Consider the following 26502-nt stretch of genomic DNA (forward strand, 5'->3'; position numbering starts at 1 on the left):
AATGCTTTGTGGTCGTCTTTAGAATCAGTGGCAATTTTGTTTTCATAACTAGCATTGGAGGATTTTATGAGGGATCTCAGCTTCTTACTGAGGCTGACCAGGGAGTTCCTCCAATCATGGGATTTTACTCTTTTTTTGCAGTGGAGTGGAGTTATAACCTCCTTAGATCTAGATATAACATCCTTAGATCTAGATATGATGCCTTTACCTGTAAGATGTGCAGACTTTTATTACCTTTCAGTACATTAGGTCTTTGTTCCTCTCTTGGCTTTTTCTCTTTCTGTTATCCTTTTATTGCCATCTTGCTTTTCTTGACAGAAAGAGAAGCAAAGTGGAAGACTTCAGCTGTCCTCTCTTAGGGTTACAGGATGGAGTGCAGATGTGGTAGGATTTTAGCATCTTTCATCTGCTGCCTTCCTTTAAACACTGTAAGTCTTTCATCTGCTCCTTTCCTGTTGAGCTGTGATGCTGCAAGTCTGTTTTCTCATTTATGGCACTGGAGTCTTGACTCTGCACGGGGCCTCCCAGGAATTGTAATTTTACCCCTTCCATACATTTCCAAGAGGCTGTTTGATCTCTTAGCTGTCTCCTCCACCCTCTTCTTAGTTTGCTTTAATTATATTCTCACAGCAGAATGGATTAGTTATAACTTTTGTGTCCATATTTTGAAAACGGTTAAGTCTGTGCCATTGGTATTTTTTGTATGTCTTTAAACCCTAGTAATACTGGAAGGTTTAGTTGTGAATAATTACATGATGTTAAATTGTCTAGCTCACCTTCATTCTTGCTGGTTGGGGTTCAGAGCCGATCCTCGGCTCCGACTCTGCCATCTTCAAAAGCTCGAGAGCTGCTTACTGGCTCGAAGCCCCCCCTATATCCCATGATGCCTGGCGCTAGATACCCAGATCTTGTTTGCCGCTTCTGCTACGAGGTTGCGTTTACTGGCTCAGGTCCTATTTTTTCACTTTATTGATATATATTTAGAACGTTTTGTATATTATTAGTTAGAATATTTAGTGTTCGTACATAGTTGTAGTATTGTAGGTATTTGTTAGTGTTTAATCCCCCCCTTGAAAACTCATTTTCTTAGAGAGCTTTCCCCTCCCCCACTCCCATTTTCCTTTTTAAGGTAAGCCGTTTTAGTTAGAGGCTTATCCTTGTTTCCTTTTTTGAGGTAGTAAAATTTTTTCATTAGAATTTGTGGTAGTTGGTAGGTCAGTTTACCCTTTCTTCTATTATGGAGTGTGTGTGCGCTGTTAGGGTGTGGTAACTTGTGTGGACTGTGTGTGTTTTTTTCTAGTTACCTACTTCCCTTTGTACTCTTCTTTGTATTTTGATATTGCCTTTACAGGAATATCTAAAGACAGGAAAGTGTCTGGATTCAAGAAGTGTGACTCATGCTGTCAGAAAATGTCACTGACAGATGGTCACACTTCTTGTGTCTATTGCTTGGGCGCCCTACACCTGCAGGACTCTTGTTCGGTGTGTCACGCCTTTAGTCCAAGAGTCCTGCAGGACCGTAGGAATAAGCTTATCCTTAGGGGTTTGCTTAAACCTGAAGGATCACCGGCCAAGGCTGTCAGTGAAACCTTCCAAGCCATCGAAGTCACCGGCTCCCAGTTCGGAGCCGTCATCGGGTGTGGCGTCTGCTTCAGCTTCGGTTCCGGCTGGAATCGAAGTACCTATCTCCCAGTTGGCCCCGACTCTTCTGTCGGAACAGTCAGGGAGTCGAAAACGATCCAGATCACCATCCTTAGAGTAGATACATTTGGCTCCGGGGTCGCCCTTGTTGCAATCGGAGAGAAGTCATCGATCCCACTCTTCTCGGTCGTCTAGACTATCTGACCATGATTTGGAGAGAGTGGTGAGCAGGCTTTTAAAATCGCAGGCCCTGGCTAAAATGCTATCCAGCCCCTCTCATCAGGGTTCAGCTCTACCTGTCTCTGCAGTAGTTCCTCCTTCGACTCATCCCTTGAGCTCGGAGCCAGAGCATGCTGAGACTGGGATCGTGGGACCGTTGGCACCGATACCTCCCCTTTCGGTTCCGTCGTTGGCTCCGATCTCTTCCATGGTGCCGTCCTTGGAGGGATCTGGGAGCCGGGACTCCCTCGTCTGCTTCGAGGGAGCGAGTGGCATCGGACCCTTGTCCGACCCCATTCTCCCTTGGGCGCAGGTGAGTTCGGCTCCTACATTGGCTTCGGAGCAGTCTCTCTCGGTGCCGGGAAGGATTCCAGTCTCTTCGGAGCTGGAGCCTTCTCCAGTATCAGGAAGAGGTGCCTTTGAGGTCACGAGGAGTGTGCTGGCATCTGAGTCAGCCTCACGGTCAGCCTCATCGGCTCTTCCCCCCATGGTGCCTGCTCCTGCCTCTGCCCCTCCTCCAGACCCCAAGAGTGGGAAACAAGCGCTCCAGGGCACCCCATTGGGTGTATCTTCCTCTTCCGAGGCCTCCCCCGTTCATTCAGAGGAGCCCCCTCGAAAGAGAAAATGTAAGAAGAAGCATGTTGACTCCCCTGAGTCTGTCACTTCAGATACCGACTTGGAGTCGGAAGGTTCCCCGAGATCCCCCTCTGAGGACGTCTCCTTCTCAGACATCCTTGAGATTCTTAGGCAGAGGGGGAACTGGACTACTCTTAACCCTTCCGAGGATGAGTCAGTATTCCTGGACGCGTTTGGATCCCGACCCTCCACCTCCTGGGAGTCTCCGCCTTTCGACCCACTGATGTCCGTGGTGGCTCGAAAGGGGTGGTCAGCTCCAGACACAATGGAACCAACTCTCCGCAGGCCCATAAAATTTATTACTGCCCCACAAGACAAGCAATTTCTGACCAAGGGTGTTCCCGTTGATGCCATGGTGGTAGCAGCGGCCACAGTAAAGGAGTTGGTGGAAACTTCTTCGTCTGTCCATCCTCCTAATAAGGAATCTAGAACGATGGACAGATATGGGAAGCAGATGTTTTCCTCAGCGACCTTCTCCATGAGGTCACTGAACTATTTGTGCCACTTTACCCACCTTCAAAGGGATCTCCTTAAAGAGCTAGGAGATACCCTTCAAGATCCATCAGCTGCGGGGGCCCAGGCTAAGGTTGCCTCCCAGCTGGCGACTCTTAATTCGGTAGTAAAGTCCTCCATGTGGCTCATCTCTTATGCAGCCAATGGCACGAGTAGGGCCGCAGGCACAGGCGTGGCTTTGAGGAGGCACACTTGGATGCAGTTGCATAACTTTGCGGAACCCTTCAGGGCATCTTTCACCAACACCCCCTTTGATGGTCCTGCTCTGTTTGGACCACAGGTGAAGGATACCCTTACCAGGTGTGAACAGGAAGGCTAGACTCTCTCTGCTGTGGGAGTCAGTTTTTCCACTCCTTCAAGACCGTATCCCAAGGGTCAGAAGAGTGGGAAAATGTGGTTCTGGAAACCCCAGGGAGCAGTGCCTGACACATGTGGAGAGTTCCCCTCCAGGGGCAGAGGAGGGAACAACAATAGACGCCACCCTAGGGGCAGAGGGGGTCCACAAAATCAGGGCCAAAGAGAATCTTTCTCTGACAAGCCCTTCCAGCATCCCTGAAGTGCTGCCCACCTTCGGAGGTAGTCGGGGGAAGATTATTGCTGTACCCAAAAGCCTGGCAAAGTATAACACAAGACAAATGGGTACTGTCTGTTCTATCCGAAGGCTACAAAATCCCCTTCCTTCGCACTACACACATTCCCAGCAAATCCCTTCCAGATTTTCTACCCAATCTAAGGGATCAAGCAGTTCAAGAAATTTCAAAACTGCTAAGAAAGAGCCATCCAGTCAGTCCCAGTAGACCATCAAGGATCCGGAATTTACTCAAGGTTCTTTTTGGTACCAAAAAAGATAGGGGACTGGAGACCCATTCTGGATCTCAGCAGACTTGTTCAAAGAACGAAGTTCTGGATGGTCACGCTACAGTCCATTTTACCCTTTCTGAGTCAGGATAATTGAATGTGCTCCATAGATCTTCAGGACACGTATTACCATGTCAAAATAGACCGACTCTCCAGAAGATCCCTCCGCTTCCGGCTGGGAGCCAGTAATTATTAGTTCAGAGCTCTGCCCTTTGGTCTCACCACAGCCCCCAGGGTGTTCACCAAATGCTTGGCAGTAGTTACCGCTCACCTGAAACGGCAAGGATTTCAGGTGTTTCCATATTTAGATGACTGGCTCCTTACTGCAACCACCAGGCATCACCTGCTGCGAGCCAGAGACTACACCATCCAAACTTGCTCCAAACTAGGCATCACAATAAATTTCGAAAAGTCTGCATTGTTGCCTTGTCAACCTATCACCTTTTATAGGTGCAAACTTAAATACAAAGGACATGTCAGCGAGACTTCCAGTAGATAGAATGTTAGACATTCGACGACCTGTGCAGGTCTTATTAAGATGCAAAAAAATTCAGGCCAGATCCGTCCTAAGAACATTGGGTCTTATGGCAGCGGCTATAATACTAGTCCCCCTTGTACATTTTCACATGAGGATTCTTCAGTGGATGCTGTTCACACAATGGTCCTTCCAGCAACTCCCAATGTCTCGATAATGATCACACAGTCATGCATCCTATGTGGCACACCTCATCACTAAGGGCTTTTCATCCAGAAAAAAAGGTCATTGTCCCACTGTACTCATCCCTCATTAGACCCATTATAGAATACAACGCCCCGTTTGGTATGTACCTCTCAAGACATCTGCAACAACTGGAAAGGCCGCAGAAATACCTCACTAAAAGAATCACAGGCCTAAAGCAGATGCCGTATGCTGACCGCCTTAAAAAAAACTCCAGCTATACTCTGTTGCATATCTTCTACGCAGAGGCGATCTCTGCTTAACATACATGGCCATGTCAAACCCAGAGCTGTTGGACATGCTACACTTAAAGAAATCCCAATCACTCAGAGCCACACTCTCCAGGGATCTAAACCTTGTCATCACAATAAACAAAACATGCTGGAGGGATAGGTTCCTGACCCAGAGACTCCCCAGACTCTGGAATAGATTGCCCATACATGTCAAGCATAGTGCCTCTCTGGTCCTCTTCAAAAGGAACCTTGATGATTGGATGGGAGAAAGGAAATCCCCGGGATCATGTCAGTTGCCCTGCTAGACGGGGGTCCAGGGAAGTAAATAGTGTGGGAAGAAATAGCCCGGGAATTGTTATGGCTAGGCTTATGTAGGCCCTAGGGCTGATAGCCTAGTACCAACCTATGAACCTATGGATGTTATGTGATCCTATCTCGCCTACATTCTGACTGATGGGTTCGGAGCCGATCCCTCGGCTCCGACTCGGCACGCTTATGCCAAAGAGCGAAGTCTCTTACTGGCTGAGCTTACCATATCCCAGGATGCACCACTACCAGTCCCCCAGATCTCGTTTGCCGCTAACAAGTGAAGACGTGGTCTCGAGCTGGCTGAGTTAAGTAGTGATTATTTCACTAGTTTTTCTGTCAGGATTTTCTTCATTCTCAACAAAAAGCTGTTTTAACAGCTATTCTTGTGTTTAGAGTGCGTTTGACAAAATTCACTTGGTGAATTCTTGTGTTGTGAGTGTGGACTAGGAGTACCTCTTGTCTGGAAAGGCCTTTCCGGTCTTTTTATTTGTAGGTGACTTGGTTCTGTTTCGGATCATTTTATATTTCTCTTCTTTAAGAAGAACTAGCAGAGAGAAATTATTCAAATTTACAGAGTTTGTGCTGTGTTTTGACTACAGAGTATTGCGAGTGATAACTGTAAGCCTATTCTAGGTGTGTCACCAGTGTTTCTTCCAGTTAGTTTTCTGAAATTTTCGATTATGTCTCAGAATCCTAGGCCTTCGGGCTTTAAGAAATGTGTAAAATGTAGCTTCAAAATGTCCATCACGGACGATCACTCGCTCTGTGTGTATTGCTTAGGGGCAAAACATTTACAGGAATCATGTAGTGTATGTCACGCTTTTTCCTCAAGGGTCCTCCAGGAGAGGAAAAATAAATTAATTCTTAAGGGATTAATTAAACCTTCTTTCGAAGAAGCTTTGGCATCCTCTCCTTCTCCGGCCAAAGAAAGGGCGTCGGCTCCGACCAGTCCGTCGGATCCGATCGCTAAGAAACAAAGGCAGACCTCTCCTTGGCTCCAAGGACTTGGAGCCGAGGTCGAACGGTCTGCCTCGATGCCACCAGTATCGACTCCTCTGGCTTCGGAGCCGATAGCTGGGGCATCGAGGCGGGTCATCTTCGCCGGCTCCACTGCTCGGAGCCGACAAAGGTGCCCGCTCAGACACTTCCTCCTCGGCGCCAAGTCCACCTCGGCACCGATGGAATCTGGTGTGTATTCCTGGCGCCGATGGTTGTCGAGTCTCCTCGGCGGTCCCCTAGTCCTTTGGGGCCGTTGGAGAGGCCATCTCGAACCCGTTCTGTTTCCTCTCGGTCTTGAGGATGTCAGATTCTGATATAGACAGGGTGCTCCAAAGACTGTTCCAGTCCCCAGTCTTCCAAAAATTTGTTTCGGTTCCGACCCAGTTGGCTTCGAGCCGATGACCTTGGCCCACCCCATTGCCATTCCTCCTCCGACTGCTTCGGCTCCGTGAGCAGGTGCTGTCGGAGCCGGTGGAGATATCAGGGTCGGCTCCGACCCTTACTCCAACCGGACCTTCGGGTCCGAGTTTGGTACGCTGGACTTCTTCGGCTGGACCCGGGGTGATGTTTGGGGCCTATGCTTTCGGTTCGAGCCTCCCCTCGGTGCTTCGCTGCGGGACTTCCGTTGGCTATCACGGCTCTGGGGACCGGACACTCCCAGGATTCTGGGGGTCCGGCTTTCAGAGCCATGAGGAGTGCCTTGGCCAAGTCCTCTTCGCCATCTCTCCGGCTTTACCGGCACCTTCCCTGGGCGTGGAGACTGGGTCTTTGGCAGTTCCCTGTCCGTAGTCAGCGGAGCCCGGGCCTGAGGTTACCCCAGTGGGGTTCCCTCCTCCTGAGGGTTCTTGAGTTGTCTTCGAGGAACCCCCAAGGAAGAGATCGTGCAAGAGGAAGCACGTGGACTCCCCCGAGTCTATTACATCAGACACTGATCTGGATGATGCAGAGGGGTCCCCGAAGTCGTCCTCGGATGATGTCTCATTTGCAGACATCTTAGAGATCCTCAAACAACGAGGCGGCTGGATATCCAAACCCCCCTCTGCTGACGAGTCAGTGCTCCTCAAGGCCTTTGGGGCTCAGCCCTCCGCCTCCTGGGTGTCTCCGCCCTTCGACGAGCTTCTGGATTTAGTTTGTCGAATTCGTGGGAACATCCAGATACCGTGGAACCTGTTCCTTCTCGTCCAAATAAATTTTTGTCTGCTCCCCCCGAGAAGGAGTTCCTCACTAAAGGAGTGGCTGTAGATGCCATGGTGGTGGCATCTGCTACACAACAGGACGTGGCAGAGGCTTCAACGTCCGTCCATCCTCCTAATAAGGAGTCTAGGAGTATGGACAGGTACGGGAAGCGCACCCTGACTTCAGCGGCCTTTACTTTAAGGTCTCTGAATTATTTGGCACATTTTACCAGGCTTCAGAGGGATCTGGTCAAGGAGTTGTCAGATTCCCTCGCGGGTAACCTACCTGAGCAGCTAGCCCAGTCGGTTAGCTCTCAGTTGGCTATCCTTATGTCAATTTCTAACTCGTCCATGAGGCTCATTTCCTATGCGGCCGAAGGGGCGGGTAGAGCGGCAGGCACAGGCGTGGCTCTACGGAGACAAGCCTGGCTCCGCTTGTGTCAGTTTGCGGAGGCCTTCAAGTCTTCCTTCACCGACGCTCCCTTTGATGGGTCCTCATTGTTTGGACCCAAGGTTAAAGACACCCTTACCCGCTGTGAGCAGGAGGGAAAAACTTTATCTGCCGTAGGTGCCCGTTATTCCACTCCCTTTCGGCCTTACCCCAAGGCTAAAGGAGGGGAAAATGTGGTTCTGCAAATCTCAAGTTTTTCTCCCAACAGCAGGAAGATTCCCTTCCAGAGGCAGAGGACGGGGAAATTTTTCAGGGAGACGCCGTCCCAGAGGCGGCAGAGGGCCCGCAATTCTGGAGACCGCGAGTCCTTTCGTGGCTCTTCAGCCTCCCACACGTCATGAGGGATTGCCCGGCTGTGCTGCTCCGGAGCCAGTCGGGTGTCGTTTTGCCAAGCACCTAAAAGCCTGGGAGTCAGTCACTCAGGACAGATGGGTGCTTCGGATCATTGCCGGAGGTTACACCATCCCATTCACATACTCGCCCCCACCGTCCAAAAGAATCCCAGACCCACCACCCAGTCAAAGGGAAATGGCAGCCGCAGAAGCTTTAAAGCTGCTAGAAAAAGGAGTCATCCAAACGGTCCCCACAGACCAGATCGGATCAGGAAATTACTCCAGGTTCTTTTTAGTGCCAAAAAAGACAGGGGACCTGAGACCAATATTGGATCTCAGCAGACTGAACCAATCCGTCACGAAATCCAAATTCCGAATGGTCACGTTACAATCCATTCTCCCATTGTTGGAGAAGGATGTTTGGATGTGCTTCATAGACCTCAAGGACGCCTATTATCACATACCGATACATCAGGCGTCCAGGAGGTATCTGCGCTTCAGCCTGGGAGTCAGTCATTACCAATTTTGCGCTCTGCCCTTTGGTCTCACCACAGCCCCAGGGTGTTCACCAAGTGTTTGGCAGTAGTGACGGCTCACCTGAGAAGTCTTGGATTCCAAGTGTTTCCCTATCTCGACGACTGGCTCCTGACTGCCACCACCAGGCATCTACTAATGGACAACCTCAAAGCCACCATCTCCCTGGGTATTACCCTAGGGATTACATTCAATTGGTCAAAGTCTGTCTTGCTGCCCTCTCAGCATAAAGTTTATAGGAGCAGAGATAGACTCAAGATTGATGCGTCTTTCTTCCTGCCGAAAGGATCCAAACTTTACAGGGCCAAGTTCAAGCTCTGATCTCGAGATCCAAAGCCCCAGCCAGGATGGTTCTACAAGTTTTAGGCTCAATGTCTGCCACGGTTCTTTTGGTTCCTCTGGCAAGATTACACATGAGGATTCTTCAGTGGCTATTGTCAACTCAATGGTCTTTTCAGGATCTTCCCTCAATCATCACATCATGATTACGGAAATATGCAAAGGGACCTTCGCTGGTGGCTTCAGACATCCAATTTGGATCAAGGAAAACCCTTTGTTCTCCCCTCCAGTGGTTACCCTGACGACAGATGCCTCCCAGATAGGGTGGGGGGGGACATTGGCTGGGCAGACTAGTTCAGGGCTCCTGGCTTCCAGACTAAGCTCTTCTCCACATCAACGTGTTGGAGATGAGGGCTGTACTTCTATCCCTACAAGCCTTACACAAGTTTCTTCCTCAGGGCATCATCGCCATCCACACAGACAACATGTTGGTGGTTTGGTATCTGAACAAACAAGGAGGGACCAGATCATACCCCTTTGCAGAGAGGCCATGAGAGTGTGGGAATGGGCTGTAGCTACCAACCGCTTCTTGGTAGCGACCCACATCCCGGGAAAGTCAAATATATTGGCAGACAAATTGAGCAGGACAATTCTCTCTCCTCACGAGTGGTCTCTAAACCACACAGTAGCAGCTCAGGTTTTCAGGAGATGGGGGCCGTGCTGCGACCTATTTGCAACTCCACTAAACACCAAGTGCCAAAGGTTCTTCTTGATCCCACATCAGGGAGTACCAGCCATGGATGCTCTAGCACAACCTTGGCCAACAGGGCTACTTTATGCCTTTCCTCCAATTCCGCTTCTTCCCAGAGTTATTCAAAAAGCTTCTCAACTGGGGTCTTCAATGATACTGATTGCCCCGTACTGGCCTCGTCAGGTATGGTTTCCCTACCTGAAGAAGCATGCAGTGGACGATCCGTGGACTTTAGACCTAATTCCGGACTTGCTAATCCATCAGTCGGGACATCGGCATCAGTCCCTTCAATCTTTGAAATTGACAGCTTGGCTCCTCCACTTCCGACTTTAGTTAGAAGGCACACACTAGACCCGGAAGTTGTTCACATTTTATCTTCGCCCACAAACCCACCACTAACAAATTGTGCCTTAGTAAGTGGAAGAGGTTTGCTATCTGGGCTCAACTCAAGGGCTTAGACCCTATCACTGCTCCTGTCCCAGAGGTCTTGAAATTCTTAACATCCCTGTTTAATCAGGGATCTTCTGTCTCAACTATTAAAGTCCAACTAGCGGCTATCTCTAAATTCCACGAATCCATGGATCCTCCTTTGATGAGCAGCAGACTATGCAAAACTTTCATTAAAGGTGCAAGCCTATTAAGACCCCCAATTTTTCATCCTGCACCTCCGTGGGATCTTGATTTGGTGCTTCACGCATTAACATCCCCCCCCTTTCGAACCGGCTGCTACATGCGAGTTAAAATATCTGTCTTGGAAAACTGCCTTCTTAGTTGCAATTACTTGCAAGAAGAGTTTCAGAGCTTCAAGCCCTGTCTATTAAGCCACCGTACTTGATTTTCCACAAAGATAGAGTATCACTTAGGCCTAATCCATCCTTTGTCCCAAAGGTCTGTTCTAGTTTCTGCCTCCAACAATCTCTAGAGCTACCGGTTTTCTTCCCAAAATTCTCCAATGAAGCAGAATACACTCTTCATAAATTGGATGTTCACAGGCAATTACGCTTCTATTTAGACAGGACTCAGCAACCGTAAGTCAGACCAGTTGTTTGTGTCCTTCTCAGATAATAAACTGGGCCAAACCATCACAAAAGCTACTATCTCAAAATGGATCAGAGATTGCATAACTCAGGCTTATTCTTCGAATAAGCAACTTACAACATCTATCAAGGCTCATTCTACCAGAGCTATGGCTACTTCTATAGCTTTTCATTCCAAGCTCGCTATATCGGAAATCTGTGCTGCGGCTACTTGGTCCAATCCGCACACTTTCATTTCCCACTACAAATTGGATGTGGCATCTAAAGGGCGAGCTTCATTTGGTTCCACGGTACTCAGGAGTGTTTTCCAGTGAGCCACCCAGGATTCAGGTGCTAGGGACGCTGTCCCATCAGTCAGAATGTAGGCGAGATAGGATCACATAACATCTTTTAGTTATGTACTCACCATAACTTCAGATGTTTGGGATCCATCTCGCCACATTCCTAATACCCACCCTCCTTCCCCCTGCCTTGGAGATCAGAAGAGATTGAACGGTTTTGAGTTCTACTGTTTTATCTTGTTTCATCTGACGATGTTATATAAGCAGGGTATGCATGTGTGCATGTATGCGGACAAACTAGATCTGGGGGACTGGTAGTGGTGCATCCTGGGATATGGTAAGCTCAGCCAGTAAGAGACTTCGCTCTTTGGCATAAGCGTGCCGAGTCGGAGCCGAGGGATCGGCTCCGAACCCATCAGTCAGAATGTAGGCGAGATGGATCCCAAACATCTGAAGTTATGGTGAGTACATAACTAAAAGTTTCCCCATCATTACACCAGGGCAAGACCATTTGTTCTTCCTCCTCCAGTGGCTACAGTGACCACGGATGCCTCCCTGATCAGGTGGGGGGGGGGGGTATTTTCAGGGCAGAACAGTCCAAGGCACCTGGCAGCCTCATGAGTACCATCTGCATATTAATGTCTTGGAGATGAGGGCTGTGCTTTTAGTGTTGCAAGCTCTTCAGAACTCTCTTCCCACCGGGACCATTGCAATTCAAACAGACTATGTCAGTAGTATGGTACATCAACAAGCGGGGCGGAACCAGGTCCTACCCCTTATGTCGAGAAGCACTCCGACTTTGGCAGTGGGCGATCTCTTCCCAACGGTTTCTGATAGCGCACATCCCTGGGAAGTCCAACGTTATAGCAGACAGGCTGAGCAGAGCAATTCTCATGCCTCACGAGTGGTATCTCAATCAGACTGTGGCGGACAAAATCTTCTGCAAATGGGGTCAGCCTTGCTGTGACCTTTTTGCCACCCCCTTCAACAGCAAGTGCGACAATTTCTTCTCTCTCCTCCCTCTTCCCGGACACTTCCCCAGAGACGCTCTAGTTCACGATTGGCCTCAGGGACTTCTCTATGCATTCCCTCCATTTCCCCTGATTCCCAAACTAATACAGAAAGGTACCACATTGGGATGCAAGATGATCCTCATTGCCCTGTACTGGCCTCGACAAATTTGGTTCCCGTTCCTGCATCATCACCTTCTAGAGCAGCCCTGGACCCACTTCCAGACCTTCTGATCCATCAATAAGCGGGCTGCACCAATCTCTTCAATCTCTCCAGCTCACTGCTTGGTTGCTTCACTTCCGACCTTAGCCAGGCTTCCGAACCTCTTATTCTCGCACAAGTCTACTACTAGAAAAACTTATGCTAGTAAGTGGAAACGTTTTTCCTTATGGGCAGAGACCAGGAATGTAGATCCCTTTTCAGCCCCTGTGCACCATATTTTAGAATTTCTCGCGGAACTTTTTCAAGCTGGATCCTCTTCTGCCACGGTTAGAGTTCAGCTAGCTGCAATTTCAAACTTTCATACGGGCCTAGCTGATACAAGCATTGTGTCCCATAAGCTTTGTAAAGCCTTTCTTAAAGTTACCATTCTACCCAGGCCCCCAGTAAGAGAACCCCTGCCTCCGTGGGATCTGAATTTGATTTTAGCTTTCCTGATACTGCCCCCTTTGAACCTGCAGCTTCTTGTTCTTTGAAGTTTCTTTCTTGGAAAATCCTTCTTCTGGTTGCAGTTACGTCGGCTAGAAGAGTTTCTGAACTTCAGGCTCTTTGTGTTCGTTCGTCCTTACCTAGTTTTTCACAATGATAGAGTTTCTCTTTGGACTAACCCTTCCTTTCTTCCAAAGGTTGCTTCTGATAATAATTTGAATCAGTCCATTGACCTATCAGTGTTTTTTCCAAATTATTCCAACAAAGCGGAATACAAATTACATCAGTTGGACGTTCATAGACAATTACGCTTTTACTTGCATTGAACCAAGCAAATCAGATCAGTTGTTCCTGTCCTATACTGAGGGTAAACAAGGTATACCGGTGTCGAAAGTAACCTTATCTAGGTAGTTGACATCTATTATTACATTTATATATCAGTTAAGGAATAAAGAGCTTCCTGTTAAACCCAAAGGTCACTCCACTAGAGCTCTAGCTACTTCAGTGGCCTTTCAGGCAAGATTGCCAATGGAAACTATTTGTGTGGCAGCTACATGGGCCAATCCTCATACCTTCATTTCACATTATAAGCTGGATGTGGCCTCCAGGAGCAGAGCTGATTTTGGTTCCACTGTTCTGAAGAGTCTGTTCCGATGAGCCACCCAGGATTGAGGTGCTAGGGACGCTGTCCCAACCAGCAAGAATGAAGGCGAGATAGACAACTTAACATTAAGAAGTTATGCACCTACCATAACGTTCCATGTTAGTTGTCGTCTTCTCGCCTTCTTTCTTGCGTCCCACCCACCATCCCCCTATCCTAGTAGACCGAGAAGAGTTCCTTATGTTTTTATCACTGGCTGAGTCTTCTCTGGCTATTACTTCTGACTATCAGTCTCTCCAGTAGGTTCATGCATCCTACTACAGTTTACTGTATTATTATTATAATGGTTACAACTGAGTAGACTGGGAGTAATTAGTACACTAATTAGGTCTCAGTGTAACATCCACACATACTTATATGAAGAAGTGACATTTTTCTTATGGATTGTTAAATTATTGCCTTTCTTTTTGTACTATAGTCATCTTTCAAGGTGTAAATTTAGGTACTGCCTCTTTTGTAAATGTAGGCATTTGTTTTGATCTATTGTAAATATATTCCTGGTAGTACAGAAGTCTTATATACAACAGAGTTGTTAATAAAATACTTGTATACAGTATTGTTATTTTTAAAAAAGGTTTTATTATTAATATGATTTTATGACCTGTAAAATGTGTTAAATACAGGTTATTTATTGTTTTAAAACAGATTATGTTATAAGTTTTGGACTTTTTTGTCCTTAAAAAATGTTCGCCGCTCAGAGGTAATTAAGTGACATCATTTCCTCTTAGAGCTTTTAAAAGCATAGTGATGTATGAACACATTGTTTTTTACCTGTGAAGAAGCTACGGATTTCCGCAGCGAAAACGTTTAAGTTAAATAAAACACGTTTGGTTTTTAATTGTTGTTTGGGTCCTTCCTGCTGACAAGGAACTCGCTTTGAAGGTTTTATCAGTTTGTTTGCTTTCTTTTGGTTTGTTGGCGGTTTTTTCTGTGCGAGGTTCCTGTTTGTACTGCAGCATCGACCAAACACCATTATGGCGAATGGAAATGACAACAACTCAGTTGATTTGGCTGGCGTGTTAGCCAGCCTATCTACCAGATTAGACCAACTTAATTCAAGGATCGACAACCTACAGGAATCCTTACAGACATCTAGGATTCTTGGTTCCGGTGGTGTTACCACTACTGGAGCAGGTTTAGGTGCTTCTAACATAACGGATGGCAGCCAAGCTGGTGTCGACGATTGGATACCAGCGGCTCAACCAGAAAGACTCAATGCATCTACCGACTCCCCTTTACAACGGGACGACATACCGGACAACTTCTTCCCTTTGTCGGGCATTAGTGGCGCAGGGGCTGAAAGGACAGGACGCCCGAGTTCGTTTGCTGCGGTGGTTTCAAATCAAAGATTTCCGCAGCGCATTGATAATGGACATGGAGGGACTGACTTTACCTTACCGGACTTAGAAGGCTGGTTATTAGAAACTGGCTATTTGTCTTTTGGCCAACAAGGTACAGTAGGTATTAATGTACCTAATAATGCAAGTATATCTCTAGCAGACAAGTTAAAATCATTTGACTCGAAACTGCTTAAATTAAAAAAATTGCAGATAGAGTCTTCATATTTCAAACAGTGTATTGCAGAAAAGTTAATCCCCAAGGGGTTACGTAACAATTTTGTACCATCTGCATTAATAGTGGATCAAGTATTTTATAACAATTTACAAATACTTTTTCAAAAACAAGGAATTGAATTGTTAGAAATTATTGTAAAACATTATGCACTGCATATTGACTCATTAATGGTTGATATAAACAACTTGGATAAAGACATTAAATTAGACCTTGATTTTACCAGATACAAATTTGACTATGGCCGGATATTATCCAGTATAGACACACTACTAGTGAAATTGAAAGCTGGTAAAAATAAAAAATTGACCAGGGATAGGGAAGCATATTCTAAAAATCATGCATACCCCAAATTAAAAAGTCCTTGTGGTATTGGTCCAGGTTCTAACAGTGCTAGTCAGGGTGCAGTAGTAGATGAGGACGGTGATGGACTGGATGACATTATTGAAGAAAGTAATGAAGAGTTCACCAGTGTAGGACCAAGACGGAGTAATAGACTGAAAGGTTCTTCTAGAAATAATGCCAGTACTACTAATTTTCAACAGGGTTCTAGTACTAAAAAATTAGGCAATCAAAATTACGGAAAAAATTTTTTAGGACAACGCAGCAACAAATTTTATGCGAACAAGAGGAAGAATTAGTTCGTGGGGAAAATAATGGAGTCTTTAATTTTATAGAACAGGCTACATCACCGATTGAGCAAAACGTTGTTCCCCTCCCATCTAGTTCTACTGAATACCCTATTATTCTAACAAATAAGAAGGGTGATTTTAAAATTTATAATTTCTCTGAGATCTTGCTAGATGAACAATTGATAGAACTTCTTGCCTTTGGTAACTCTTTTGTTCCAAGTTTTAAGGGAAGTATTTCAAAGGAAATCATTGAGTTAAAGAGTTATGTTAGGAAAATGAACTTAAAACTTATGTTTAACCAACAAATTCACAATGTTAACCTCACTAACAATAGTGACTGTTTACCTAATATGAGGTTGTCAAGTGTGTTTAATCCCCCACTTCATAATGTTCTGGAATTATTCGAGAACATTTGTGAAATGGACTTTAGATTCCTGGCAGCTACCAGTAATAATGGAGGCTGGTTGGGGGATTCAAACATTTCAAAAGAACAATTAACACTCCTTGAAGGGATATGCCGGTTGCCTGTGCGTTTGTTAAAACCAGACAAAGGTGGTGGCCTGGTCTTATTTGATAATCTAACATACAATGAAAAGATGGCCAAGGTGTTGGATACAGAGGCGTATGAGGTATCCTCTAAAAGTGAAGTCAACAGTAATACAAGGAAAATTAGGGGTTATTTTAGGGACCTGTTCCTGGCAGGAAAAATAGACATTAATTTGTACAACTATATTGATATAAATTGTCCAAAAATTCCTGTCATGTTCGGGATCCCTAAAATTCATAAAAGCATTAGTAATCCCCCTATGAGAGCATTAATTGATGGTAGGTCATCAATAACATATCCTTGTTCTAAATTGATCACAAAAATCCTAGATAAGTACATGAAAGGTATTAGTAGTATCTGCAAGGACTCCTGGTCTTTTCTGGACAGCATCAATGGTATTTTATATAATGACGACAACAATTTTTTAACCATTGATGTTGTAGACCTGTACACCTGCATCCCACACCAGGAAGCGGTGGAATGGACAGGGTCTATGCTCCAGTGTTTAGGGGCTTCAAAATTGGAAGTTGACCTTGTTACGGAACTTTTAGACATTGTCTTAACATCTAATTACTTCACATTTAATGAAGGCTTTTTCCTTCAAAAATGTGGGGTGGCAATGGGTTCCCCATGTGGGGCAGGTGTAGCGAATTATGTTATGGGTTATTGGGAAGCCAACATCCTTAGGAAAAACTTGGATTTAATGATGCCTGTTATGTACTACACTCGATTCCTCGATGACATCTTTATCCTATTCAGAGGATCAGAACTTGAAGCCATACAGTTTGTTGACACTATTAATTCTACATCTGACTTTCTTAAATTTACATCAAAATTTTCAACTAGTAGTATTGACTACTTAGATGTTAAGTTAGAAAAGGAGTCTATTGGTCAACGATTAACATCAACTGTATTTAGAAAAATCACATATTGTAACGCCTTTTTACATTTCTACAGCTTCCACCCATATCAACAGAAAAGGTCTATTGTAAAAGGCCAATTGGTGAGGGCTGGTAGAATGTGTAGCACTATGGCTGATTTTGAGAAAGAATTTGAACTGTTAAGATCAATGTTCACTAACAGGGGGTACCCTGTTCAATTACTTTCTGACTTGATAGGAGAGGTCACCAGAAAAAGGATGAGTGGGATAACAAAGGTTTGTAAAAACCAAAGTGAACCTATCACTGGAGACCAGACTGTCAATGGCATTTCAGATGGGATTGAACCATCAACCATTGAGACAGGATTAGTTACACTGATAGGCGAGGAAGTTGATTACTCTTTGAGTTTTATTACCACTTTTAGTAAGAACTCTAGTGGCATCTTATCCATTATTCGTAAAAACTGGCACCTGATAGCTTCAAACAATGGGCTGGTTGAAAAACTGGGAGATAAACCAAGGTTTATATTCAAGAGATCTAACAATCTTAAAGAACTTTTACAAAGGGACGTTCCCTTATGTGACTTTCATAAGAAAAAGGGTATGTTTAAATGTGGTTTTTGTAAATATTGTAATGTGGTTAGAGGGGGTGAAACCTTTACCATCAGGGGCAAAAAATACCACATACGGTTTACGTTAAACTGTGAGAGTAGGTCTATAATTTACATTGCAATTTGTAATTGTTGCCATGCGTTTTACATTGGTAAAACGGACCGTCGTTTAAGGGACCGTATTTATGAACATCTTTACGCCATTAAAAACAACAAGAGCGATAATGCACTTGCAAAACATATAGGATTAAACCCAGGTCACAGTTTTTCATTCATGGCTATAGACCATGTACCACTGAGAGTCAGGGGAGGCCCCTTTTCACTGATTTTAGAAAACAGGGAGTTAGAATGGCAGTTACGCCTGGATGCATTTAGAGATCCAGGCTTGAATAGCAACTGCAACATCGCCCCTGTTTTAAAGTTAAAATGTTATTTCAGGTAACTTAATAATTACATTTATACATTTATTCATTTTTTAACCACACCTGTTTAGTATTTTATACATCGTGAAAAATAGGTTAAAAATCTTGTGAGTTTTTTACTTAGGAAAATGCACAGAAGAATAGTTAGATGTTACAACTGAGTATACTGGGAGTAATCAGTATACTAATTAGGTCTCAGTGAAACATCCACACATACTTATATGAAGAAGTGACATTTTTCTTATGGATTGTTAAATTATTGCCTTTCTTTTTGTACTATAGTCATCTTTCAAGGTGTAAATTTAGGTACTGCCTCTTTTGTAAATGTAGGCATTTGTTTTGATCTATTGTAAATATATTCCTGGTAGTACAGAAGTCTTATATACAACAGAGTTGTTAATAAAATACTTGTATACAGTATTGTTATTTTTAAAAAAGGTTTTATTATTAATATGATTTTATGACCTGTAAAATGTGTTAAATACAGGTTATTTATTGTTTTAAAACAGATTATGTTATAAGTTTTGGACTTTTTTGTCCTTAAAAAATGTTCGCCGCTCAGAGGTAATTAAGTGACATCATTTCCTCTTAGAGCTTTTAAAAGCATAGTGATGTATGAACACATTGTTTTTTGCCTGTGAAGAAGCTACGGATTTCCGCAGCGAAAACGTTTAAGTTAAATAAAACACGTTTGGTTTTAATTCGTTGTTTGGGTCCTTCCTGCTGACAAGGAACTCGCTTTGAAGGTTTTATAAGAATGAAGGCGAGATATTAAGAAGTTATGCACCTACCATAACGTTCCATGTTAGTTGTCGTCTTCTCGCCTTCTTTCTTGCGTCCCACCCACCATCCCCCTATCCTAGTAGACCGAGAAGAGTTCCTTATGTTTTTATCACTGGCTGAGTCTTCTCTGGCTATTACTTCTGACTATCAGTCTCTCCAGTAGGTTCATGCATCCTACTACAGTTTACTGTATTATTATTATTATAATGGTTATGTCTGTAGTTAGGGTTACCAAACGAGATCTGGGTATCTAGCACCAGGCATCTTGGGATATAGGGGGGCCTCGAGCCAGTAAGCAGCTCTCGAGCTTTTGAAGATGGCCGAGTCGGAGCCCGAGGATCGGCTCCTAACCCCAAACAGCAAGAAAGAAGGCGAGAAGAAGACAACTAACATGGAAAGTTATGGTAGGAACATAACTTCTTATTGTTTACTAGTTGTGCAGGAAGGGGGTTTCTTTCTTGGCATTTCACATCTAAAATACTTATGTGGTTAGACTGGATGTTGGTTTTACCTGCACTTTGCATTTCAGGAATGCAAGGTTTTTGTCTTGTTTCCCTTCCAGGGGAAATGGTCCTTGGTCTAGCCTCGAGTTTCTGTCTTGGAATCTTTTAGGTATTGTAACCAGGTGTGAGTTTTTACTTATGTGTAGGTGTATATATGTATTAGTGTCTTATAGACTTTGTGTGCTCATGTATGTATTTGAGTATACACAAAGTATACGAGTGGCTAGTTCCTTCAAGTATGTTAGCTGATGTAATTTGTTCCCAACTATGGTACTGGGTGGCTGCCAAACCATGCAGTGGACTGCACTTGTTTTCAGTCAGTCTTAACAATATCGGTGAAGATTTTGCTTCCTAAGCTTTTTAGTTGTTATAAGGTTGTGGTTGGATGGAGGATGGTGGAGATGACTTTTCTCCTCCTGTTCAGCATTTTTTTTCCGCTTATGTACATATGGAATTTTTATATGGACAGGAGTGCTGTGAGAATTAGTAATTGATGTGGAAGTGAGAAGCACCAGTGATGTGGTTGTCAGGACCTTAAGGAATGCTGTTGTGCATGTGGTTTTGTATTTGCTTTTGGTGCTACAGTACTTGGACCTAGGCATTTAATGATCTGGTTGGTAAACATTGTTAGAATTCCATGTCCTAGGGCTTACAGTCCAAATGTACTACATATGTTGCTGTTTTAATACTGGATTCCATTTTATTATTTAACATTGTTTTGAGTTGATACTTTATAAAGTGTGTGGTATTTAAATACTAAACTAAAGTTGAACTTAACTTTGAAGTGTCATAGAGTTATGTAGCATAGGGAGAATAATCCCTTTGAAAATACAAATCCAGAGGTAGGTAAGGAGGTTAGAGTTAACGAGGGACTGTCACACTTTAAGATATTAAAGCTTTGTGCCCTGGTTTATTTTACATTTGTTAACCAGGTAGGTCAACTAATCTAATGACCATTTTCAGACATGACCTGGCTCATTAAGAAAAGGACAGAGTATTTTTAGCATACAGTCATAAAGTGCATAGAAAAACAAGCATATGTACAGAAAAAAAGCAAAAATAGATATCGATGAAGTGGGAGCTATCCTATAGGACAAAGTAGAGAGGTAGGATGCATTGTGTAGCCTTTCAAGAATAGAAGGGTAAATGGATATGAATTTAAAGCACAGAATTAAATGTGTACAGAGTAAAATAAAATGAGACAACACAAAAACAATAAGTACAAATGAAAGTAATGCCATACCAGTGTTAATGAGGAGTTATCATATAGGGCAGATTGCAAAGGCGGAAACCCATTATGTGGCCTATTACAATAAAAGGTGAAGTAATAAAAGTTAAAACTGTTCCTGAGCTTCAGGGAATATGGAAGCATTAGAAAGGTAGAGAGCACCTAGATAAATTTGGTACAACAGCACAAATTGAAGGAGTAATATTGATGGAGAGAAGTACTGGTAACATGTTACTTACTTACAGGTAGTAAAATGTGTTGTAGCTATTAACTGCCATCCCAAAATCCTGTGCATTTGTTTTCAGTAGCAGGATGCTTTTTGAGAGACTTTTTGAACAAGTTTAGTTGGCGTTTTTCAGGAATATGTAGCTCCAGGTGGCAGAGACAGTTTTGGAAAATTCCTCTTTCACAGATGGAGAAAGCGTGGAGGCAATTGTGGACCATCACTGTTCCAAAAGGAATAAACCTGATTTCTGATAAGTTTGAAGAATTTTGAAAGCAAGTGTATTCAGTAGGAAAGTGGTTCTAGCTGTGTGTGTGTGTGGGGGGGGGGGGCATGGCATTTCCTTTGTTCAGAAGTGACAGAGTGGTACTGTCTGTTACCCGATAGAAGAACAGATCTGATAATTTTATTCTTGGTGGATTGATGTGCAGTAGTATTGTGAGAAGAGCAGAGAAAAGTGATGGAGACGTGCACTTCAGTCTGGGGAGGGGGTGAGTTTGTTTATGACCTGTTTTACCTCTAAGGAAAGTTGCTTGGAAGAATTTTGTTTGGGACTTGGCTTACCGAAGATAAGCCATTAGTGGAAGGGACATCATGGGCAGGTATGTTTCTTTCTTGGTGTGGTGTAGGGGGTTTCTCAGTGGGCCAGTGATATGGTGGTTGTACTTATTAACTTATGTAATCTTTAAGAAGTGCCAGACTATAACAGTAAGTAGTTTTTATTGTTAATTGCTTTAAAGCTATCTGGAACTTGTTTCATACTAAAACTGTTATACTCATTTCTTACTGTTTTTAATTTTAAAATGAAGAATTGTTGGAGCCAAGTACTTAAAGTACAGTTGAAAAGATGAATCTGAATCCCGGATAACTTGCAAGTTTTAAGTAATAAGAAGTGGTCAGCAGTGTTGAATGCCCTTTGTAGATCCTTTACCCTGCATCAAACTGTAGCACCTGATAGTTGGTTCATCTCCATGACAGAATAGATGTGGTCAGTCAGGGTATTGGTGGCTATGATTGTACTGTAAGTTTTTTGGAAGGGGTGTTTCAGTGAGATGACCTGTCTTTTCTAGAATTTTGGTTAAAAGGCAATGAATTGCTATGTGAAGGAATTAGAGGGGGAGGTCACCTGGGCTAGATGAACGCTCTAGTATGTGTAAAACTGTAAGGAAGAGAACTGGTGGTAAGTAAAAGACTGAAGAGATATGAGGCTTGGAGAGTACTGGGCTATCCAGCCTTGGAATCTTGGCATGAATTTAGTGGAAGCGATTCAAGAGTACTTTTAAAGTAGAAAAGGGGTATTAAAGAACCTAATGCAGTAATAAGCCTGGTGTGATAATGTATATGTTGGAAGAGTGGATTTAGCTGGTGGTGGGGAGCTGCTTAAGTTATTTTTATTTTCATTAGTTAAGCATCTAGAAAGAATGTGACGAAGTAGTTTTTGAAGTATTTTTGGGGGATTTTAAAGCTTTTTTATTGCATTCCAAAAATCACTTGGGTTGGCTGAAGTAGGTGATTAGAGGCTTTCTGTAGTATTCACCTTTATCTTGAGTAATGCATACTCTGGTATTCTGCTTTTGACAGATACTAAGTTTGGTAATTTTATAAGATTCTCTCGTAGTCTTTCCAAGACTCCACTCTTGTTTAACAGGTTGACTATAAAGTTGTGAGTGAGCTATAGTGTATGCTTACCTTGTCCAAGAAGGTTTTGGGGATGTAAACTAACTTTTGTGGGTAAGAGTAGACTGTAAAAAGGTGGACAGCATTTTGTGGGTCATTACAGTTGTGCAGTAAGCCACGGTAAAGGTGCTGGAGTTCACTGAATAACAAGTTAGAGGAAGGGTTAGAGACCATTCTAGTGAGGACCAGACCTGTTCTGGGGTTGCAGCTTTGTTTTAAGTGACCACATGAGAAGAGTATAGGACGGTGATCACTTAAGCAATTGGGTAGTACCTGTAAGTGAAGAAGTTTGCTATGTATGTTCATAAAGATAGCATTAGTGTGGACACTTTCCAGTGGGAGGACTCTGTGTAATGCCTCTGGTTTCAATGAGTTTGAGGTTTTAAGAAGATGCTGCTTTAGTTGGGTTTTGTATGGGCCTAACCATTTGAGGTTAAGACCGACGGCTGTGTGACGTTTGTGATGCTTAGAATGATCTGGTGTAACCTTTTAGCAAACAGTTCAGAATGGAAAGAGAAGCAGGCGGGGGTAGTAAATGATGGCAATAAGAATTTTGGGATGACTGCCAATTGGGGTTACTGTCAGTCAGAAAGGGACACTTTTAGCTAGTTGCGTTGTACTAGGCTATTGATGTCCATTCTTGAGTATGTAGTCAGGTGTGTCATCATTGATAAAGTCCTGGTTCATTATTTGAAAAATAGTGTTTATTTTGTAGAGAAGTAAGGTGGAATGATTCTTTCAGCCAAGGTTCCGTGATGGCAGTTGCATTAGGATTGTGTTGTTGTCCAAAGTTCTAATTGCAGCCATTTAATACTGCCAGTATTCATGTAAGCAGAGGTGAGATTTTTGTGATGTGTGGGAAGATTGACTTCGGGCTTGTTGGATATCCGTAGAGTGTAGTAATATCACTAATCTGATGAAAAACCTCCTTACCATTGTCTTTGAAGGTAATAGAGAGCAGCTTCAAAGTTGTACAAATCCTAATAAGTGGGCAAAGAGTTGATTGTATCTCAGCTATCCACTGTATACATTACAGCAGGACAAGAAGGGAGTGGATATTTGTCACCTCTAGAACTGAAGAGGGTTCTAGAAAGGTTATTTTCCAGAAAAAGGAAATAAGGTAATCAGAGGGATATCTCTGGGAGAAAAGGGAGGTGAATGCATAAGAGACAAAACTGCTTGGTTATCTCTACTGTTGTGGAAGGGGAAGATATTTTAATTTATCCCACTCTGTAAAACTGCAGAGAGAGCTACTGTATTTGTGGAAGGACTCTAAGTACTGGTAATTTGTTTTGCCAGTTACTACACCAGAACTCTGTCTTAAAGGAACGGCTGATTGCAAAGAAATGCTGCGTTTTACTTGAACTATCACAAGCCTGTAGGGCAGCAACTGGAGTTGAGAATTTAATCTGACTGCTGACTAAATTGGTAGAAACTACATTGTTCTCTTTACCAACTTTTTTGACTTTTGAACTGAAAAGCTGGCCCACTGACTACTTTCACTACAAACAAAACAGTACACTAGTGGGTATTTTCATCTAGCAAAAAATGGTCTCTTACTACCATGATTTTTTCCTAAGACCTGCCCACATTTTTGTTTGTTATATTGCCTCAATAGAATCATACTACAGAGGATAAAATTATAGAAGAAACCTGTACTGTGTTAAGGAGCTTGTTAAATACTATGGGTATAGCAGACTGTGCGTGTGTGTGAGAGACCTAAGCGTAGTGCATACAGACTGGATTCTGAGTTTTTGTAGAAAATGGAGATCTGTAGACTTTGGTTAAGAGTATAACAACTCTCACTTGCAGCCCTACTAGTGAGAGGCGCAGCCTCTGAGCAACACTTGATCCAGCTTTAAGGGTCTGTATAAGATTGTGGTGCCACAGATCAACACCTTTTAAATCTCCAGCAACAGATGTCTGCTCTGCTAAACCAGTTGTCCACCTCCAAGAGAGTTTGAAGGTCCATTAAAGTCTTAAAGCTTGGACCAGAGTATGACCATGGAGGCTTGTCTAGTTGCCCTTGAAAGATGTATAGCTAGCAAGAATTGATTGCAGTTTGAATGGACAAAAATTCTTTCATCCCATCCAACTGATGAGACATTCATAAATGGTAACATGGATCTAAAAGATGGTGAGTACCAGAAACTGAAGTGAAGGATTTTAGTGAGAACTTGGGGGTTCAGCTCAAGTGCAGTCCTGGAAGATAACTGGACATTCTGGATGGAGAGACATTTTGTTTGCAAATTACTGTAATATTGCATGTTTTAAAACTTTGGCTGCAACCACATATATGTAATGAAAATACATTTTGCAGTATATGTAGTGAGGGTACGTCATAATAACTTAAAATGACCCTATCTGCTCCAGTAGAGTTTAATAAGTTAAGTTGTAGATTCCAAGTCAAGCTTGCATACACACAGAGCTAATAATAAGACTTTAGATAAAGCTGATGCTTTACATGTAATTAGGGAAAAGTTGTCATTTGAACCAATGAGTTTTCTACGCTGTAGAAAAGGACATATAGGCAGATACTGTACAGTTAATGAAAGTGACATTATGTGTGTAAAAAGTGATGAACACACTGCTGATAAGCAATAAGGGTACTTGAGTATACAAATGAAATGTAATAATGCAAAAGTAGAGTGTAAGTGTTGAATCTGCTCCTTCTCATGCTAGCAGCAGACTTATGAAATGTGTTATTGTAGAAGAAAGGATTGCTGGATTTAGCAGACATGATTATACTGGTGGAAGCACAATATGTTGTCATGCATAAAACAACTAGCAACCATAAAATTTAAACTTATGAAATGTGTTATTGTAGAAGAAAGGATTGCTGGATTTAGCAGACATGATTATACTGGTGGAAGCACAATATGTTGTCATGCATAAAACAACTAGCAACCATAAAATTTAAGTGATACATGTATAGGGACACAAGGGAGTATTCTGCAACACAAGCAGAGATGCAGACTTTCTTGGGGATAGCTTTATGTTGTATAGCTTTGGTACATAATGTTACATAATTTTTCTCATGATGTAATCATTTGCCAGTATAAAAATTATGGTGGGGAAGGAGAATCTGCCCGGATATACTGCCCGAGTATGTAATCCCTGCAAAGAGAGCTAGAGAGACTGGGCTGAGATGCATAAAAGGCGCCAAGATGTCATTGTAAGTGAAATGTTTATATAAATCTGCTACAGAATTTAGTTAAGATTCCTAGTAAAATACTGAGAGAACCATAAATTGAAGCCTGACTGTAAGTGAAAGGCAGGTAAAGACCACCTCTGAGGAAGAAACGGGGAAACAGCCACTACTGGTGAAAGAAAATTATTTTTAGGAGGTGCCTTTCACTGGAGATGAACTGCATGAAGGGGAAAAGCCCATTTCTCTCTTTGTAGAAGTGGCCATAGCCTTCACTTCAGGTCAGAATGTGAAGAAAATACTGACATGGCTATGGAGCATTTTCGCCTTTCATACTTGGTGGAATGGCATGGATGTAGGAGCAGGCCTGGAATCCACCACTTATGTCAGTAGGGGAAGCACTACATTAGTTATGTCCATTTTAGGGCACTGTAATGCACACCATTGCATGACTGGAGAAGAGGGATTAACAAAGCTTCACCTGATCTGTGGTCTGCAAATGCAACATCTTGCTTAAAATGGTACATACTCCACAGTATTGTATAGCAATGATGTTCTTCATGTTTCACTGTTGCAGTCATCACACTTGGGCTATCTGCCTGCAGGTAGCCCTCTGTCGGCCCAAATACCAGAGACTTAGTATTTCTGCGTCGGTTGCTGTTGCTCCAGGACTGACGTCAGATCGTCAGGGGTATAAAAACAGACAGCCGATGTTATTACATCAGTCTTTCTTGGTGAGGAGCCCAAAGCAGAAGCAGTTCGCACGTGTGCCAGTCAGCCTCTACCTAAGTTTTCGTTTCCAAATTGAATCATCCTGACATTTTCTAAAGCTAAGTACCCTGTTAGGGATCCTTTTTTCTTGCTCTAACCGATGTCAGAAAAAGTTAACAATTGTCTCTCCTGTGGAAAGCAAATTTCACACTGAGATTTCCATTCTTACTGTGTCACCTGTTTAGGCCCAGACCATGATGTACCTCGTTGTTGGTTTTG

General features: G+C 43.4%; 1 protein-coding gene across 1 annotated transcript in view; it reads left to right on the forward strand.

The window, feature by feature from the left end:
* Positions 1-26502, forward strand: part of SMPD4 (sphingomyelin phosphodiesterase 4) — a 1415848-nt gene that overhangs the window by 52009 nt on the left and 1337337 nt on the right. The window contains exon 4 of the mRNA XM_044068837.1: positions 772-796. Coding sequence (XP_043924772.1) covers positions 772-796 — 25 coding nt within the window. The remainder of the gene's footprint in view (positions 1-771; positions 797-26502) is intronic.

The sequence above is a fragment of the Protopterus annectens genome, chromosome 4.part0 (genome assembly GCF_019279795.1).
Source record: "Protopterus annectens isolate FY-2018-M chromosome 4.part0, PAN1.0, whole genome shotgun sequence".
NCBI lineage: Eukaryota > Metazoa > Chordata > Ceratodontiformes > Protopteridae > Protopterus > Protopterus annectens.